Raw genomic sequence first — 19,696 nt, 5'->3', positions numbered from 1 at the left:
TTTTATTCTTGTAATGTTACACATTTATTCACCACTCTAATATTGTAAATATATGGGGATATAGAAAAATGACTTTTTCCCTCAAATATACACATTTTCTTCATATTATATGACTTCTAATATTAGAGCTTTAATCTCGGAAATGTACTTTTTTCTTCGAAAATACAAAAACCTTTTCTTGAAAAAAAATTGACTATTCTCACGACTAATCTCGCAAATGCACATTTCCCTTGATAATTTAAAATCTCTTGAAAATCTGACTGTATTCTTAGAAATTATGACTTCATTTTGAAAAAAAAATGCATTCTCATAAAAGTGTTTAACATTGAAAATATCTGTTAAACAAAATTTTTTTTTTTTATCTGTTTTTGGATGATAACATGCCATTTAATTCCCTTATCATGACTTGAATCTTGTAAATCTATGACTACCTACAACACCCCCCCACACACACAAAAAAGACATTTCAGAAAAAAATTCTACCTGTTGCTGAACCCAACCTAAATATATTACTATATTCCATATTATATTATTTTATTATAAAAAATACTAAAAAAATGTGAGGGCAAATTCTGAATCGCAGAGCAAAAAAACGTCGTAAAAATATGTTGCCCTGTGCTATTTTTTCCTTCTCTGGGAGGCCCTAATAGGCAAGGCGTACCTAATGTTGTAGCCAGTGCATCGTATCCAATTGGTCGTTCCCACGACATATTTTGTGTACATTTTGTAACGAATAATGAACATGTTGTTTCTTTTCTCTTTGGGAGCGGGACTGTGAATATTTCTTAGCTGGCGTTGTGAATCAAACGCTCTGAGCTGTTGGTTTTTTTTGCGACCTCTGGTGGCGCTTGGCTGCACTGCACTCCGAAGGAGACGTAAGGACACGCTCCAAGCTCATCTAGGACGACTCCGGAAAGAGAGCGACCCCCACGGACACCATCCTCACCGCACCCCCCCACCCCCCACCCCGCCCCCACGATTCCTACATCCGTCCACCCGGGGTCCAATGAAGCTGTATGGGTGCCGTCTAATACCTGGTAAGCCTCCGCCGTCTTTCCCCCCCCCCCCATTCTGATTATTTTTTTTCCTTGGCGCATCGCTTGTTCCGAGCCGAATTTAGGCTGCTAGTGGTGAGTGTGTGTGTGTGGGTCATTAGTGGGGAGGGGGTTGGTTGTGTGTGTGTGGGGGGGGGGGGGGGGGGGCGATGTTTGTCACCTGAGAGGGTGACTCCAGTGCGGGGGGGCATTATGTGTGCTCCCTCCCCGCTGCCGCACGCTTTTGAACGGGGGGGAGGTCCCTGTTCTGCAAATGTTCCATGACATGCAGATGGGGGGGCGACCAAGGGGGTTCTCGGGTCCATGCATTTCCCCCACTTCAACAACAACAACACGCGCGCGCGCGCGCATGCACGCGCCGTGAGCCGGATATCCCCATATAGGCAGGCACGTGATAGCTGCTCCGACAACACCAAGCAAAAGAAGCCATGTTTGAATTTAAAGATCATTTCATTTGGAAAAATCATACTCATTTGTAGTTTTATATTGCAATAGATACACCCAAACGCGGCCAAATAAGGTAACTGCTCTGAAATTTGTTGTTACAGGTATTTCTTTAGCATAAAATACACACACTCATACGCACAAGGACATATAGAAAATACCATCTTTTTCCACACAATTTTGTTGAAACATTTTGTATTTTTGTTGTTTTATTTTTGTATTATTGTTTTTATTGAAATGCGTTGCAAATACTTTGTTCTGTTTTCATGTCATATTTTTTCAACTGAAAACAGTATAGGATTTAATTTTTGAAAGCAATATTTTTTTCAAACGAGTAGCTAGAATAATTTTACTGTCACTTAGTTGTTGACGTTCATATCTATGTATACATACAGTATGTGCCTTTTTATATTTAATATTGTGTCAAATTTAGAATATTTAGAAAAATCCTTACATTTAACCATTTAAATCACGTTGAAAACTGTCGCAGATATTATTCTTTATTTTTAAACTCACGCTCATAATAAGTAGAATATACTTTAAGACCCTTATTTTTTAAGGAACGTAATCAAAGTATATATTATCTTTCATCTTTTGGATGCTCTTTTATGATTATAAATAGTAACAAATGAACAAACCTATACAGTAAAATACATGACTCTGTTCTATTTATCTTTTTGTCTTTATAATTTATTCATCCCTCTAACATATATTTTATTATACTATTAGAAATACTGTCATAGTAAATCCCACTAGTACAGTTGCAAATTTTCTAAAAAAAAAAAAAAAAGTATATACATGTACTTTTGAGTATTTTTCTGTTTTATGGTAGTATTCTAACAAATGGCCGTGGAATTAATGACATGCTAATTTAAACATGTTTAAAGTCCGATTTGAATGCGTTTTTAATATCTGTATTTAATACGACGCTTCGCCCCCCCTCCTTTTTTTTTCCTTCCAACATTTGCTGGTAATTATATATGCCGACAGGAAGCGGGGCCATTGTGGCAGACTCTGTTGCCATGACGACGAGCCACTAGGTGTCAAGCTTATTTTCTGATTTTAAAGAGACGGCGTCGGCGGAAGGATGAAGGTGAATGATGTGTGAAGTTCGTGAGTGGCCTGGGAGAAACCCTCAAACCCTCATTCATAACCCCCCCCACCCCGCCCCCGCCCCCCGCCCCACACCCCATCTCCGTCATTCACTGTGTTGTCATGTGCTCATTTGGGGTGGGGAGGGATGTGGGGCAACATGGAATCCCGCTCAGCTGTTCCTAGCAAGTGTGCATCCTCCTGAGAGGGAGCATTTGTATTTATAGACGAGTGCATGGTTCGACCTTGACTGCAGCCATTTTAGCCCCCCCCCCAACCCCTCCTCGACCCCTTCTCATCCATCCTATGCTGCATAATGGAGCCGCAAGCGAGCTCCGACTTGTTCCACGCTCGATGACTAAGAATAGCGCCCTGAGGAGCTCCTCTTTCAATACACACGCTCGGCATTCTCCGCTTGTTAGGCCACTTAGCCGAGGAGTGCAGTGGCTATCCCATAATAACGGCAACAAAAAAAAAAAAGAAGAGAGGCCGAGCAAGCACCTGCGGGAGTGCCGGATGTGGTTCAGAGTCTGAAATCCATTGCCCGCTTTGAAAATATTTCTGCTTTGCATCGTTGTCTCATCCAAAGTGTGATGGCCTTAAGAAAACGGTCATGGAAACCTTTTTTTTAATGTTTACATTTTCTTTACATATTGCAATACATGGGACGCGATACGATTCAAGGAAATACATTTTAAAATGGAACAATTTGGTTTGGTTAAATCAAAACCGATTTTCCGATTCTAATTGAATTTTGTGACTCCCCTAATATATATATATATATATATATATATATATTTTTTAACTTATATATTAAACTTGTTTTTGTCAGTGTTTTTTACCACTGGTAAAATAAAAAAAACTTCTAAGTACTTGATATTTGTGTTGCAAATGTTTTGAAAATTTAATCCTCGGAGCAGTTTAATTTAGACATGAGATTTGGCCAGCCTGTCCATCATGAGTAAACCCACCAAAAAATGTGGCAAGAAGCCATACCTGAAACGGCACAGGAAAGCAGCCATTTTGTTGAAGCGGCCATTTTGTTTCAGCCCTATAGATCCTACTGTAAAAATTTCAACCGCCGAAGCCAGTTTCCCTTAGCAACGTGACATTTCGTCGGCATGCTTATCATGACTAGACCCACAAAAATGTCTCAAGAAGCCATGCTTGAAAGGACACAGGACGTCTGACATTTTGGGTTGAAGTGGCCAATTTGGAGTTATTTTGGTTTCATGTTGCACATTTTCATGGGTCCTTCAAAAACAAACCGCTGCTAGAGATTTCTGTCCGATTGCTACCCAATTTGCACCATGTGCACTCGACAGATGGGCGACTGTCACTTGTAAAGAATTTGAGTGTTTGCCATTGCGTGTGGGCGAATCTTGAAGATTCGCCCCAACTGTAATCAGTCGTATCTGTGGTCACATTGTTCTCTGTGTATTTCTTTCTATATGAACGCCAAAAGGAATCGATGTACTCTGCATGGCAGGAATATTGCGCGTAGTAGTGCTGAGGTTTGAAGAGGCTGGCGGGCGGGCGGGCGCACGCACGCAGGATGCGGCGTGCAGCTGCACATCATCTGGCGGCATTGTGCCCCGCACGGCTCGTCACGACGTCGATGGTTCTCTTCCTTTGGGAATGGAGGCCGCGGACGTCGTGACGGGAAGCTCCGAGCATCTCACAAAAGAGCCCCGAGGCTTTTTTTTTTTTTTTTTCTTCTTTTCCCCCCACCATTCTCCTACTTCCTCCTCGTCATACGCCATCTGAATTGCGCCTTTTGAAGGGAGGTTCTCAGTTCTTGATGAATGAAGAGCAGCTTTTGACAATGATCATGACATCTGACTCCCTCCCTCCCTCCCTCCCTCGTGCTCCTCCTCCTCCTACCCAGCCTGAGTGAGCTGCCAGAGCCGGAGAGGAAAAGCGCCCTGAAACGTGGGCCGTTGTGTAATCCCTCCCAGGGCCCCTTTGCTATTTTTGTACCCGGGTCTGCACGTCATGCTTGGGTATTTTCTCTGGTGACTGGCTCGCATCAATAGAACGCTCCAAATGTGCGCCGCTACTGCCGCCGCCGCCGCTCCGGACTGATGGGACGTTTACCATCGCCTTTTTTTCCCCTATCCCGGTGGAGGCGGAATGGACGGTGCGGGGTGAGCAATGAAGATGCGGGACATGGAAGGCGAGGAGGGGGTTGAAATGTCAGGTTTGTACGAGGATCATGGGGGGGGGGGGGGTAGTTGTTCTGCATGCGTGTGAATGTCATTGTGATATTTATGGATGCTCGCCGTTAAAGGGACGGTCCGTTTCTTTTCTTTTTTTTTCCCACCCACCTGCACCTCACACCGCTGCTGTGTCATGCATTTGTTGCACAGGTGCAACACGACGACATGCGTCTGTGTCTTTGTGCGCGCGCCGAAACACGGGCTTAATCTGGCATACGCCGCAGTCGTCTTTTCAGGACCTCAGGGGGATGGAAACTAAGCAATGAGGTCAGATCGACCTTGAGGAGGGAGCCTCCAAAGCAACCCCCCCCCCACCCCACAAGCATACCCCGCCACCCCAGAATGTTTGTTGTATTAACCCGCTTTTCCACCGCACAGCGCCGAATCGGCTCAGCTCGTTCGCCTCAGTTAGGAGTGCCTTGTTTTCCACTTTGAAACTGTGAAAACATGTCACATGTATTCCTCGATCGGTTCGCATCGGTTGGATAACGCCACATGAATGTGAAGTTGCAAGAAAATAAAAAAATCCCGCCGGATCAAGTCACATTTTCGGTAAACTAGGTGAAAAATGCCACATACGTCAGATTGAGTTAGGCTAAATTCTATTTTGAAATCTGTGAAAATCGTCGCGCTGAACGCATCAATTGGATCAAGCCACACAAGCCAACTGAAACTACAACAAGCTTTCAGATCCAGTTCCACATAGTGGAACTGAAAAACCCACTATAATCAACGTACCGGACCCATCTAGCCACGCTAATCAGATGAACACGTCGCATTGAACTTGATTGGCTTGGATTGAGCCATGTGAATGAGAAGTTGTGAAAAAAAAAAAAAAATCCCACCACATTGAAGGAATTCAACTCGCATGAACACAAATCCTTGAAAAGCCTGCCACATTAGTCAGGTCACTGGAAGCCGCGAGAAAGCAGCCGCATTGAAGGCATCGCTCAAATCACTAACAGCAAGCTGTATTGAGGGGAAAATGAAAAATCTTTGCATCAAGCCGCGGTAATGGGCAGGTGCGGAAAAAACACACCGGATTGAACACATCAGCGCCCAATAATGGGAAACCACAAAGGAAAAAAAAAAAAAAAAGCCACATCTTTGCTAACTTCCACTTAGAAACCTGTCAAAACCCACCACATTGAACACAGCAGTTGAAATGAGTCTGGCGACAAAAAAAACAAACACATTTAACGTATGAAGCCGTACTAACGAGAAACTGTGAATGCCCCGCTACATTGAATGCATCTTTCAGATCAAGCCACGCCAAGGGTAACTACAAAAAAAGCCTACATTGAACGCATCAGCGGCATCAATTTAGGCTGAAATCTGTGAAAAACCTGCTTCGCTAAACACATCAGTCAACTAAAACCACGCTAAAGTGGAACTTTGAAAAATGTCACGTTGAATGCATTGGTTGGATCAAGCTACGTGAATTTTGCAAAAAAAAATGTTGAGTTGAAGCCAAACTAACGGGAAATTGCGACAAAACCCACCGCATTGAACCCAACTAGCCTTGCTAACCAGATCAAGCTATGCTAACACGAAACTGAACAAACATTGCAATGAACACATTGGTTGGATCGAGTGATGCTAATGCGTAGCCTCATGGGAAATTGAAAACTCCCATCCCATTGAACGCATCAAGCCACACTAAAAGGAAACTGAGGAAAGCGCATCACATTAGTCAGATCAAGCTACGCTAACAGGAAACTACAAAACACCTGCCGCATTGAGCGTACTGGCCGAATAAAGCCAACGGTTGGATTGAGATACTGTAACGGGAAACGGGGAAAAAGCCACCACATTGGACATGTTGGAAAATACATGAAAAAAATGGTGCCTCGGTCAAATCGAGCCTTTCAAATGGAAACCCGAGAAAAACACGCCACATCTGCCAAGCTAATGAGAAATCGCAAAATAAAACAACGCTACATTCAACACATCAGCGCACAACGCTCTATCCTATATCTGCTTCTAAATTCAAAGTAAAGCAAAGTATCGTAAGCAAGAAAACAGCAAAATGAAGACTGTGGCACAGCAACGGGCCAAGCTAACATTAGCATGTTGTTTAAAGCCGAGCAGGTACCGTGCAGTAGAAAAGTGGCTTTGGCTCCCCAAACCACCTTTGTAACATGGAGCGCTCAAATTTGCCTCCCTTCCCTCCTCGGTTCTTTTCACGCGACTGACCGCATGCGGCGAGTCACCTTGGATTCGCATCCTCGGTGAACCGCGCTGGGCCGAGTGCGTCCGTGGCGCGCTAACAAAGAAAGGAGAGATGGACAAAAAAAAAAAATATATATATATATATATATATATATATATATATATAGAGAGAGAGAGAGAGAGAGAAAGGATGTCCTAATTACGGGGGAACTCGGAGGGTTTGAACCAGATAATCTTACATAACCTCGTTAGGGAGGACACAGCATTTGATAGCGAGAGGATGAAGAGGAGGAGGAGGAGGAGGAGGAGGAGGAGAATGTGCTCTCCGGTGTTAAGGCTAAACCAATTGCCAGAATTCATGAGGCGATGGCGTTTCTTTGCCGAGTGTGAGACGTGAGGGAATACGAGGTGGTGATGATGCTACTGAACGTCTATTTCTTCTCCGGCACAGAGATGAAACCAGTGACTCGGTATGCGTGCATGGCGGGATTGACGATGGGCAGCTCTGTGGACTAGTGGTTGGCAAATCTGCCTCGCACTTATTAGAGTCTGGGTCCAAATTTCAGACTTTCCTGTGTGGGGAACCGCATGTTTTCTTTGATCTTCCAAGGGTTTTTTTCTCCGGTACTCCGGCTTCCTCTCACATTCCAAAAACAATGCGCGGTAGCTTGAAGTAAGACTCTAAATGGTCCACAGGTGTGAGCGTGAGTGTCGATAGTCATTTGTCTGTATGCGCTCCGTGGTTTGCTGGCGAGCAGCCCGGGGTGTGCCCCTGCCTCTCGTCCAAAGTCAGCTGGCATTGACTCCAGATCCAGTCCCCTCAAGTCTTCGCTTTAGCAGGTAAAATGCAGTCTCCGTGGGGTTGAAGTCTGAAACGTTCCCCCTCGGTACTTCAGATGAACTCTTTTGTTGTTGTGGCCGTGTGCTTTGAGTCATTTCATTGGGTCCGGTTTTACGACGGAGTTCCGATAACATTGGTGAAACCCTGTGAACGCATCGGCCGGGCCAAAACACGATTACTACTACTGCTACTAGAACTACTTTAGCGTGTTTTAAACATGGGGGTAATCCAACTGAAATGAACAGACAACATTAAAATAAATCCGGCATTTGGATGAGCATCTGACTCCATCCGACCCTAACCCTCTCAAACTATTCCATCAAAAGTTGCTCGTAACTTCTAAAATAATCCAACCGGCAGACAGACAAGCGATACCATCCACCGCCAGAGCCACTTTGGCAGATGACTTCTGCATACTATTTCCCAACAATATGATACATTAAAAAAAGAACTTTTCCAACCGGGACTTGAGATCCTGTTTCAAGAAAAGCGGTCACGGCAAAAGGTTGGACTTAAATTCCCCCAATGAATAACAACATACATCAATAGGGGAATTTAAGTTCCGACTAGGAATGGAAATATTTTCTTGGCTTGTTTTAGAAAGCGTAATTACTACATGTACAATAGTACTTTTGTGCTGGGTGTGTGCCTTTAAGGGGCGTAGCCGAGTGAGTGACATCAGGAGCTTGAGGGGCTGGTTAGTCCGCGTGCGAGCATCTGGGCGTGATTTGCCGCTACAGCAGCTCTTGGCGAGTGTTCTCATTTTATATTTGTGTGTTTGACTGTTCAATGAACGTGAAGCGCCCTCGAAACTCAAATTTGAGCTCGCAACACAAAGAAACCACGCGACGACTCGTAATTACGAAGTCTCAACAATTGGGGCCCTCATCATTTGGTGGCACGGACGTGTGTGTTTGTGTGGGGGAGATGACGTTTCTGGGCCAGGATGCTGAGTTTTCAGTGCTCATGCTGCTAAATCCTCACTGAAGCCCCGCTTTCTGTTTTTCCTTTATTGCAGATGAGACGTCGCACGTGTATATAAGCACCACTACTGACACCTAAGAAATATTATCCCCAAGAAAGGATCGCAACGTCGGATTAATGGAGTCACTCGAAACTGCCACAGGCTCTCCGGAAGGTCAGGACAGAGATGCCGCACCAAAAAAATGCGCGCCCGAGATAAGTAGGAGTCCATCGGTGGAAATGGTGGGCAAAGGGTGGCACCAGCACCTGCAGGAGGGCCTGGCCAGAGACACATGCGGTTCCAAAAAAGTGACCGACTCTAGGAAATCATTGACTTTTGAGGATTCGATCTCCCAAACTCAAGACGCTGAAACATCGTCGTATTCACCGCAAGCCGCCAAAGCGACCGGCAGGCAAAGGAAGTCCGCCAGCTCACCCGAACAACAGAGTTGCTATTTAGGGATGGAGCTGCAGTCGGATGCCGTCGGTAAGGCTGAGCTGAAACCGCAGAAGCCCGGGAAATATGTTTGCGATTACTGCGGACGGGCATGCGCCAAACCTAGCGTGCTTAAGAAACACATCCGCTCGCACACCGGGGAGCGGCCCTACCCGTGCGTCCCCTGCGGGTTCTCCTTCAAAACCAAGAGCAATTTGTACAAACACCGGAAGTCCCACGCCCACTCGCTCAAGGCCGGAACGTCGCCGTACCCTCAGAACGTCAACATGGACCAGGGGTCTTTTGAAGGCGAAGGGGAGTTGTTTTCCGACGCCGAGCAGAGTACAGACACTGACGAGGACGCGTTCAATGACCCGCTGCTGCTGCTGGACTCCCCGGCGGAGGCTTCCGATCAAACCGCCGTCAAAGTGCTCAACCTCATCTCTCACAAAAAGGCATCCGCCATGTCGACGTCGACTCAGGACAGCTCATCCCACCTCCCGGAAATCAGTGCCCCTCCTTTCGAGGCCAACCGCGCGATTCAATCGTGCACGATCAAACAAAGGCTGGCGCTTCGGCTGTCGGAAAAAAGGAGCAGCGACTCCGAACACAATCTGTCCCTTCCGAGTCAGTCGAGTAAAGGCAGCACGGATTCCGGCTACTTTTCCCGATCCGAAAGTGCCGAGCATCAGACCAGTCCCCCGAACTCTAACGCCAAATCCTACCAGGAAATTATGTTCGGAAAGTGTTACAGGCCCAGCCCCAAGCAGGCCACAGCGTACGTTGCCTGCTACGCAGATTCCGCAGACGCGGGAAGACGCTCGGAGAAAGGGGTTTCTCGCGTTTTCACCCAGGAAAAGGACACAGTGGAGTCCATCAAAATAAATACAAAGTCCTTCGCCAGGGATGAAGTGAAAGAAGCACAGTTGGACAGCGGCTCTGACATGGCGACCCTCCTCAGGTGCAACTCCATGCCCGCCTCCTCGGCCGTCAGCCTGACCATGCCCCAGGCCCTCCGGGGCAGCCACTCATTCGATGAGAGGACAAGCAATGCGGGCATGAGGAGACTCCGGCGGCAAGCTGCTTTCGAGCTGCCATCCCACGAGGGCCACGCCGACAGCGACGGCCACGGCAAGGCCGGCGAGATGTCACTCGCGGGACTGGAGACGGACAATTACCCGCCGAGCCTGAACTTGCAGAGGCACGCCATGGAACTAGCCACGCGCAAGCGCCGGAAAGAAAAACGAGAAGAGGAGGATTTGCCGCCTCAGTACGAGGCGCATCAGGAACAGTGTGAAGAAATGTTGGACTCCGGTAAGGATTACGAGCCCAAGCTAGTCAGCCATGGCGCGGTCGGCGTGGCGAAAGGACGTTTGAGTACTCAGCTGGACAGAGTCGACATGGACGTGTCAGTCAGCCCCGAAACGTGCGCCCGGAAAACTTTAGGAAATGTCATTTCGGTTATCCAGCACACGAACTTCATCAACAGGCCTCATGCCGACCAGTTCGATTCCTACAAGAGTCTCAGGCAGAGACAGGAGGCCTTCTCCTCCTTTCAACCCATGGAGGAGTCATTTGAGATGGACAGGGGTGATGGCATCTTGAGGCAGTCCTTTCAGTTGGGTGCCAAACTGGTGCGACAGCCCAACATACAAGTACCGGAGATCAGGGTCACCGTGGAGCCCGACAGTCCGGAAAAGGCTCCGGACGTGCCGGCGAAGGAGCCGGAGAAGCACGTGGAAGAGTTTCAATGGCCGCAGCGGAGTGAAACTTTAGCCCAGTTCCCCCCCGAAAAACTCCCGCCGAAGAAGAAACGGTTGCGCCTTGCCGACATCGAAAACTCCTCGGGGGAGTCCAGTTTCGAGTCGGCCTGCACTAGCCTCTCACGGAGCCCCAGTCAGGACAGCAACTTATCCTACAGCTCCGCCTTCTCCTTTGACAGGGAGGAGAGCCTAAAGCCAGTTTCCCCGGCCAGACAAGATGAATTTGGCAAGCCTCTCGAGCTCTTAGCTGTGCCCGGAAGCGGCCACTCGCTCTCTCTTCTCCACCACCGTCAGCAACACGAAATGAGACGCTCCTCCTCAGAGCAGGCGCCTTGCAACTTGCGCAAGGAGTTCCCCGAGGCGCGCAGCGTATCCTTCGACTATGGGAGCCTCGATCCGACGTCCAAAGTTAGACCCGGGGACCTGGCGAAGGAGAGACGCCGGGGAAACCTGGTGCGCCAGGAGTCACTGAGCATGGACACAGATACCTTGCACGTGCCAACCTTTTGCGGCGTTGCCACCCCTTCGTCGCTGCCCATCTTTTCAACTGGGAACGCGCTCCCCCAGCCCCCGCATCCCGGCTTGTTAATCCCCGTAAGGATCCAGACCCATGTGCCGAGCTACGGCAGCCTCACGTACACATCCGTCTCGCAGATCTTTGACAATTACTACGACAGAGTTAGACCGGCCCTAACCGCCTCTCAGAATCGATCCGCCCCGCACTCGGCCACTGTCGAAGCCCTGGACCTATCCTCGGCCAAACTTAAAACGGGCATCCCCCTCTCCCTCACCTCCCGGACCATCTCCACCACCAACGCGTCCAGCGGCGGCGCCAACAAACGCATGCTCTCGCCCGCCAGCAGCCTGGACATCTTTATGGAAGTCAAGCAGCAGAAGCGTGTGAAGGAGGAAAGGATGTTTGGGCAAATTGTGGAGGAGCTGAGCGCAGTGGAGCTGGGCAAGTGCCACTTGGAGGATGACTCACACAGGGGCAAGTTTATCCCGCCTGGAAAAATGACCGACGGCCACGGCGCGGAGTCTGCCATGGAGAGCGGCTCCTTGGGTACCGGCTCGCCTCCGTACCCCAACGAAGCAGGCGTGGACAAACGGGCGCAGATGGACACGGGGGCGCGGGCGCTCTTCAGCCGGGACATCCTGGTCCCGGAGGCTGAGCATCAGGGGACGCCGTCTCCCTTTCCAAGTCTTCGCACGGCGACAGGTGTGAGCTGGTGTTATCTCAGCTACACCAAGCCGAGCTGCTCGCGCAACGGCGAAGGGGGCGGCGGTGGCAGTGCTCCCTGTTCCGTCTACGCCACCTGGCACGTTAGCTCGCGCAATCCCAATCCGCCGGAGCTGAGCACCAGCGCCGCACTGGCCCTGCTGCATTCCAGACAGAAGGGGGGCACGTTGATCTACTCTATGGCTGCCATGTGTCAGCCCGGCAATGGGAAACTGGTTTCATCCCTTGTCCTGTGGCGGCAGACGGTTGACCAGGTGAGGAGGTTTGGCCGAAAGACCCCGCCCACTACCCCCTTGCTTTGTATAACAGGGGTTTGCTGGTGAGAGTGGCACAAGTCAAATAATTACTGTAGGTGCAGAGGCACAATCCTAACGATAGCCTAAGTACCCCAAAAAGAAAAAAAAAAGAAAATCTAAAAATAACAAAATAGTACGAAAACTGCCAGGGATAGGCCGTCTTTTATCGTCGAGGGTCACATTATACTTTAAAACAGACTGATGGGTCATGACATTTGGAGATGATCTTCAAAAGGGTCCAAGTAAAACGTGTTGGTTTTTAACTGGTAAAATCTTCGATTGTATAAATATTGATATATTTTACAAGTATATTTCACTTTAGGATTTATTTGTATTTGTTAAAATCTTGAATGGAATTTATTCTCATTATTTAACTGTTGTTGTGTATGGTTAATTTAATTTTTAACAATGAACCAACTATTTAATCAAATTAATATTTTGGGTTTACGTATAACTTTGTTGGTAGGAAATTTTCTGATATTTTGTATGATTTCCCCCTTATTTTCTTCGAATCAATTTTTTTTCCTAATCGTGTATTTTTGTGTCATATTTCATATTGTGTTTTGTTTTCATTTCTCAATGTTCTGCAAAATTTTGTATATTTCCCCAAATATCTATACTTTTCAACAAATATTTTTGTTTAATATCTTGTAACATTTTTCACAATCCTTGATTTTTAGATAGCCTTGAAGTGTTTCCTGACTTGACGACTGCGTTAGCAAAAAACTCTTCGTACAAATTTGCGCAAATGGACCTCTGTAGACGAGCGAACAAAACCACCGGAGCTAGTCGGAAATCACAATATCCCGTGCAGAGCTACACGGGCCACAAAAGCCGATCAGACCAACAAAAAAACAAAAAAAAAAACCAAAAAAAAAGGCAGGGTCATTCCCAGCTGCGGAAGTGCACTTCATCCGTGTAAGAGGCAACAGTGGCCGGCCGAGTCACGTTACATCCAGCGTGTTAACAATACGTTTGCTGGTCCCAATCAGCTGCAGAGGAAACCGGAGCCCAAAGAGGCCGACGTCAACCCGGGCAAGAAGGTGAAAGACACCAGCTTCCGATTGAAGGCTGCCAAAGAGGAGTGGAAGGAGAGGGAGGCGTCAAATACCCAAACGGCTCCGACGCGTGTCAAGATCTTCGAGGGAGGGTCAGTCAACCGGCCCCGGGGAGATCGGCCGCTCTTTCATAAGTACTTGCCACTCACTATCTTCTCGTGTTGCCAGGTACAAATCCAACGAGGACTACGTGTACGTCCGCGGCCGCGGTCGGGGCAAATACATTTGCGAGGAGTGCGGCATCCGCTGCAAGAAGCCCAGCATGCTCAAGAAACACATTCGGACCCACACGGACGTGCGGCCTTACATTTGCAAGGTCTGCAACTTTGCGTTCAAAACGAAAGGTGAGTGTCGGTCGGCAAAGCGGCGAGTGCGGTGAATTTCCGTGCATGCAAGACCCACCGCGTCGACTTCAGATGCCTGAAAGGAAATTTCCGCCAAGTAGAGGCGAACATTTTTTTTTTTTTCAAACACTTGCCACATCATCCTTGTGGAAACTGTAAGCTTGTTGCCATGACTACCGTTCTTCTACTTCCGTGGCGGAAAGGTCTTCCATTTAGAATATGAAGGAGAACAAGTCACGGCAACTAGCTTTCACTTTCAACAACAAAGGATTTACAGCGCCAAAAGACGCAGGAACCCACACCAGGATTTTACCTTTGGCGACAATGCGACCGGGGATTCCGCTTAGCGTAAGCCGTTTAAAAAAAAAAAAAGAAAAACTTGAACGCACGCTAGTTATGAAGCGGATGTTTCGTCACCCTCGTGAGATTGAGTCAAAAGTCTGGAAAGACCAAAAATGCGTCTGAAAATCACAATGCGCGAATGCAGCAGCGGCGGAACACCGGCGGGTCTATTTGGAGCTTCTACGCAATCAGCTGATTTCTTGCAATTTTTCTTTCTGCCGAGTGCTCGTTTGCTCACATAGGCCAAAAATTGAGGTCAATCTCTTTTTTTTTTTGTGGAAAAGGAAACCTGACGAAGCACATGAAGTCGAAGGCACACATGAAGAAATGTCTGGAGCTGGGTGTGTCGGTGACGATGGATGAGACGGAGATACAGGAAATTGGTAAGAACACCTGGCTCGTATGTACATACTACATAATTATGAATATTACAAAAAAAAAAAAAAAAAACATACCCTTATCTGAAGCAATGTTTTTTCTTTTAAAGTAGACGAGACGCCGCAAGAATCCAAGGCGGAGGTGGCGGTTGCGGCCAAACATCAGTTCTCCGACGCCGAATATTCCGACGGAATGGACGAAGACGCCGATGACGTGGATGAAGACGAGGAGGAGGACGACGACTACGAGGGCGACTCCACGCCCAAGCCGGGTTCCAGGAGCACCAGTCCGCATCCGGGCAGCGGCGTCACGTCCCTGCCGGTCACCGTCACCGTCTCCGGCAGATGGCCGGGTTCCGACCAGAGAGACAAGACCGCGGAGGATGACTCGCTGAGCGTTCTGTCCCCAGATCAGGCCGGCTTCCTCTTCGACCCTTATTCGTCGTGTCTCCTCTCGCCCGGCTGGGAGTCCCCCATCAGGGAGCCGTCACCCTCCCGTCCGCGATACCCGTCCCCGAGGCGTGAGCTCTCACCGCGGGGCCGTTGCGCCCCCAGATGGGATGCCTCCCCGCTGAGGCCCGGCTCGCCCGCTTTCTCGCCCATTCAGCACCTCTCCCCTCCCGTGGCGCCAGAGCGGCCCACGTCGCCCGGGGCGGAGATGGCCGGCAAGCGGGAGTCGGCCCTGCGGGGCAGGCAGCGGGTAGTGCTGAGGGCCGTTTCGCCTCGCCGGGGCGGATCCCATCAGCAGCGAGGCTGCAGCGACAAGAGCAGACAGCACGTCAAGATCGACGTGGCCCAGCAACAAGGAGCCTTTGAGATGGAACTGGTACGTAGCGCCATTTTTAAAAAAATTTTTTATATAACAACAATCAGTCTTTGTCTATGCCTCTTACGGCTCTGCTACTATATCAGAACTCAAAGAAATTGCTGGTGGACGAAGTCAGATCGTGATTGCTCTCCCCTCTTGTTTTGGTTTACAGAAGACCAGGGGTGCCCAAGTCGGATCCTCGCGAGCCCTTATCCAGCCCTGTTTTACATGTTTCGCTCCTCCAACACACCCGATTCAAACGATCGGATCATCAGCGAGCTTTGATAGTGATCCCGATCGTTCGAATCAGTTGTGTTGGAGGCGGGAAACGTAAAACAGGATGGATAGGGGCTCTAGAGGACCAGACTTGGGCAGCCCCGTCTTAGAGCGAATACGTAGCTAAAAAAAAACGTAGCATCCATGGTCGGTTTTTGTTGGGTCGGTGCACATTTTACCGACCTGAAAGCAAAAGAATTCCTGAGGTCGAGGTGAGATGACGTGAAGATGGACACTGGCTAGTGTCAATGATCCCTCTTGTACTTTGGATCGGTTTTTGTTGGGTCAATGCCTCTTTAACGGATCGGATACTATCTCCGAACTTGGAAAATTGCTGGGGGGGGGGGTGAAGATGGAATTGTTGGATGGAACTCCCCTCATTTATTAGCTCTCCTTAAACCAAACTTTCCCCCAACTGATTTGGTGTCTTTCAGGAGCAAAGGAACATCTCCATTCTTCCCGCCGCCAGCGGTCCCCTGCAGAATCTCCTCAGCCACCTCCCTCTTCACTCCCAGCAGCAGTCCTTCAGCTTGCTCCCCCTCCTTCCCGTCGGAGGAGCCCTCCGGGCGCCGCCTCCTTCCCCCGCCTCGTCCGACGTGCCGCCGAGCCCACCGAGCGAGGAGGGAGCCACCCGCGGGGCCTCAGAGATGGAGGAGGAGGAGGAGGAGGAGCAGCCAAGTCTGGATTCGGGGATCAGGGACGGCGGACAGGAGGAGAACGTCCAAACGTGCTTGAAAGCCATCGCCTCCCTCAAGATCAACACGGAGGAGCCGCATTAGAGACCCTCGGGCCGCCGCCCACTTGCCGGGGTCCCGACTTTGGCAATACGACGACAAAGATCCTTGGCGGCAAGGAATCCCGCTCTTCTCTTCAGACCGCCTTGCTCTCGATCAAAACGAAGGGACCCTTGGTTAGATAAGCGCCCCCTTGGGGGGACCTTGGGGCACCGCCCATTTGTTTGGGTCCCGACCGAGGCAATATGACAACACGGCTTCTAGGCTTTTTTTTGGACTGGACGAGCAACGGTTTATTAACTATTATTATTCTCATTGGGTGCAGGTGCAATATGAAGAGATATACTGTATAATGCTAATATGCCTTTTGTTTGACATAGCAGTTTGCATACAATTGCACATAAATTATATTTATAGATAACTGTACAAAAAACGACAACAAAAAAAAAAAAACCCACGTCCTTTTACGTATCACACACCCTTCCTCCTTCTTCTTAGACGCGGTGTATTTTAACGTACGTGTACTTTGCAAATAGACTGTTGTTTCATGTACTCATATCGAGGTGTGATACAGTAGTGCGGTAAGGTCATTATTTATATTTCAAATGAAAAAAAAAGGGTGGGTGAGCGTACGATGAGATTTGACGCTTCTTGCGCGACGGGGGTCTGTGCCTTTATTTTGCTTGGGAGGGTGGTTAAAATGGTCGAGGAAGAGCTTTGCAAGCTTGATTCATCTTTTTTTTTTTTTTTAAAAAAAAAAAAGAACAACAAAAAGAAGTTTTGTTTTTTTCTTAATGTTGTGGTTTTTATCTTGCATGAGATTTGCTATTGCACAAAAATTACAGGAAGTCAACATGTAATTTACTGTAAGATGTATTTATATATTAGGATGTAAGCACTTATTGATACTGTTAAATATTTGACTACTATTTATATATGGTATATATATATATATATATATAATATATATGTACTTATTATGCAGCAGTGATGCAAGTTATGCAGTGAGCCACCATGCTGGCGTTGCTTTTGATATCTTTTTGCTCTCTTTCCTCTTCTGTATCGACCATCATAGCAAGTAGTTGCCGTGTTCCCACAATGCACTTTGTCAGGTTTTGATGTCGGGAATGACCGACGTGGGGAAACATTTTGTTTTTTTGGGCGCTTTTTGAGACATTCCACTTCTTTTTTATATAACGCTGTCAAGAGAAACGTGCACAAGAAACTTGTCGCAGGTAATGTTTAGGGATGGGCATAAGCAGGTAGAATTGACCGTTGGGAGTAATGTCAAAATGTGCCATCTAAAATGCATATTATGTTTCGGACGAAAATCATACTTATACTTTAATAGGGACTTATAGTCAAATGCCAACCCACATTTCACTGTTAAAAACATGAAAGTTCAAAATGTAGAGCAAATAATGAAATGTAATTCTATTTTTACATTTACATTTAATTACACGATATCTTAATATTGACCCGAATAATCAAGTTGAACCGATCATCGTGAATTCTGTCAAATTAGATTTGTGCCACAATTTATATACAATTGTAAAAATTCATATAACATAAAAATAAAAAAATAAAAAAAGTCAATTTATTTTGTTGACTAACCCTCCTAATTTGTTTGTTGAAAAAAATTGAAAAATGTTTTTTTTAATTTCAAAATGAGGATGACAATTATTCTGCTGGCAATACTTTTGGTCTTGTTGTTATTATACAGCATAACGTATTTTTAATGAGCTAACTAGATGAAGGAAATCTAGCCAATTGCCATTTCACGTTCAAATATTAAAATAGATAGTTGAATAAATAATAGAATATAATAAATAGTTAAAAATAAATGTTAAAATAAAGAAACACGATTTTATTTATTTATAATTTTATTTATTTATAAATTCACTACCCGGGTCCAACATTTTTGAATGTGCCCCCATGGTATATGAATTAAGAAAGCGACATTTCTGTTCAAAGATTTATTTATTATTTACATTTGTAAATATTCAAAGGGTGCAATATTAACATTGAATGATGAATTTGAATAATCAAGTTGAATTGATTATTGCTAATGCTAATTCTGTTGTATTAAATGGGTGTCATCTCAAATTCAGAATTCAAAAATAAATAAATAAATAAATAGACTGTCATTTTCAGGCAATATTTTTGGTCGTCTTTGTTGTTATTTAAATAGCTTTCAAATTATTTCGGGATTTTGCAACCACCTTACACGATGAGTATATTAAAGAAATATCGTCAAATGCCCATCCCTACTTACATTGCGCGTGTGTCGGTTGACCACATTTACTGGGAAAATGTAAGCGATGGTTCACCAAACGCTTCTTTTTTTTGTAAATACAGACGTGTTTGATTTTTTTGGGGGGCAATGTTGGAACGCTGAAAACTTTTTAAACGTGGCTCGTTTGTATTGACATAAATGCCGGCGATGCGGTGGAGCTTTTTATTGAACCGTCGCCGCGTTTGCGTCGGAAGGGATTTGCCGAACTGCGTTCATGTTTACATACATCATCTTTTTAAAGGTGCACTGCTTTAACGACGCGTCTTGCAGATTTGGATCACTTTTTTTTCCCCTCAAAGCAGGTCGCTCATCCGATGTGAAGGCGAAAGCCTATGTACCCGGATTGTGTTTGTGTTTGGTTCTTATTATGTATTCATGAATATATATACATATACACATAGTATATATATATATACTGAAGTGCATTGTGCCTCTCATATGTCGACGAGGACGAATCATTTACCTCTCAGCTGAGATTTATTGAGGACAAAAATCCTCAGTAGCCAATCCATCGTTTGACTTGTTTGCGTCAAATTTGCTCGGTTGGGGATGGAATGCCTCCGATGCTTTTGAGGTGGTGGGGGGGGGGGGGGGGGGGGTAGGTCTATTCTATTATTATCATTTGGTGCTCAGATTCAATTCAAAATTGTTTTAAGAGAATATAATTCTAACCCAGGAATGTGTGTCTGACAATTTATTTCACGCTTTGTTCCAACGCCTGGAGGAGGAGGAGGGGTGAAAATGACTCACCGGCGACGTTGCAATGGAAGCTGAAAATGAAGGCTTCCAGAAATAGTGGGAAATTACTGGCTGAAGTTATAGCGCAAATTATGTCACCTCAGAGGGTTTTGCTTAGGGCAGGAATGGGCAACTTAAATGATGGAGGAGGGGCCTCACTTTTTCATGGGGTCGACTGCAGGTGGTACATAGGACCAAACAC

General features: G+C 46.7%; 1 protein-coding gene across 4 annotated transcripts; it reads left to right on the top strand.

The window, feature by feature from the left end:
• Positions 1-906: 906 nt before the first annotated feature.
• Positions 907-19,329, top strand: hivep2b (HIVEP zinc finger 2b). 4 transcript variants are annotated; one of them, XM_086048851.1, is made up of 7 exons: positions 907-1,037; positions 8,842-12,479; positions 13,514-13,671; positions 13,748-13,923; positions 14,550-14,648; positions 14,753-15,468; positions 16,161-19,329. In XM_086048851.1, the coding sequence occupies exons 2-7, from the start codon at positions 8,925-8,927 to the stop codon at positions 16,503-16,505; spliced, it is 5,049 nt and encodes a 1,682-aa protein (XP_085904977.1). In that variant the 5' UTR covers positions 907-1,037; positions 8,842-8,924; the 3' UTR covers positions 16,506-19,329. The 4 variants fall into 4 exon arrangements, with proteins under 4 accessions (XP_085904977.1, XP_085904979.1, XP_085904976.1 ...); XM_086048853.1 differs by lacking the exon at positions 907-1,037 and adding an exon at positions 4,502-4,791 and having other exon boundaries at positions 14,756-15,468; XM_086048850.1 differs by lacking the exon at positions 907-1,037 and adding an exon at positions 4,502-4,791.
• Positions 19,330-19,696: the final 367 nt, after the last annotated feature.

The sequence above is a fragment of the Filicampus tigris genome, chromosome 13 (assembly GCF_054856515.1).
Source record: "Filicampus tigris isolate MCC_2025a chromosome 13, RoL_Ftig_1.0, whole genome shotgun sequence".
Taxonomy (NCBI): domain Eukaryota; kingdom Metazoa; phylum Chordata; class Actinopteri; order Syngnathiformes; family Syngnathidae; genus Filicampus; species Filicampus tigris.
Note: the sequence above shows the minus strand (reverse complement) of the source record. Positions and strands in the feature narration are given on the sequence as shown.

Coding starts and splice junctions, on each gene's coding strand:
- hivep2b (XM_086048851.1), top strand. CDS start 8,925: ATGGAGTCACTCGAAACTGCCACAGGCTCTCCGGAAGGTCAGGACAGA. Junction 13,672..13,747: donor GTCAAGATCTTCGAGGGAGG/GTCAGTCAACCG, acceptor TCGTGTTGCCAG/GTACAAATCCAACGAGGACT. Junction 13,924..14,549: donor CTTTGCGTTCAAAACGAAAG/GTGAGTGTCGGT, acceptor TTTGTGGAAAAG/GAAACCTGACGAAGCACATG.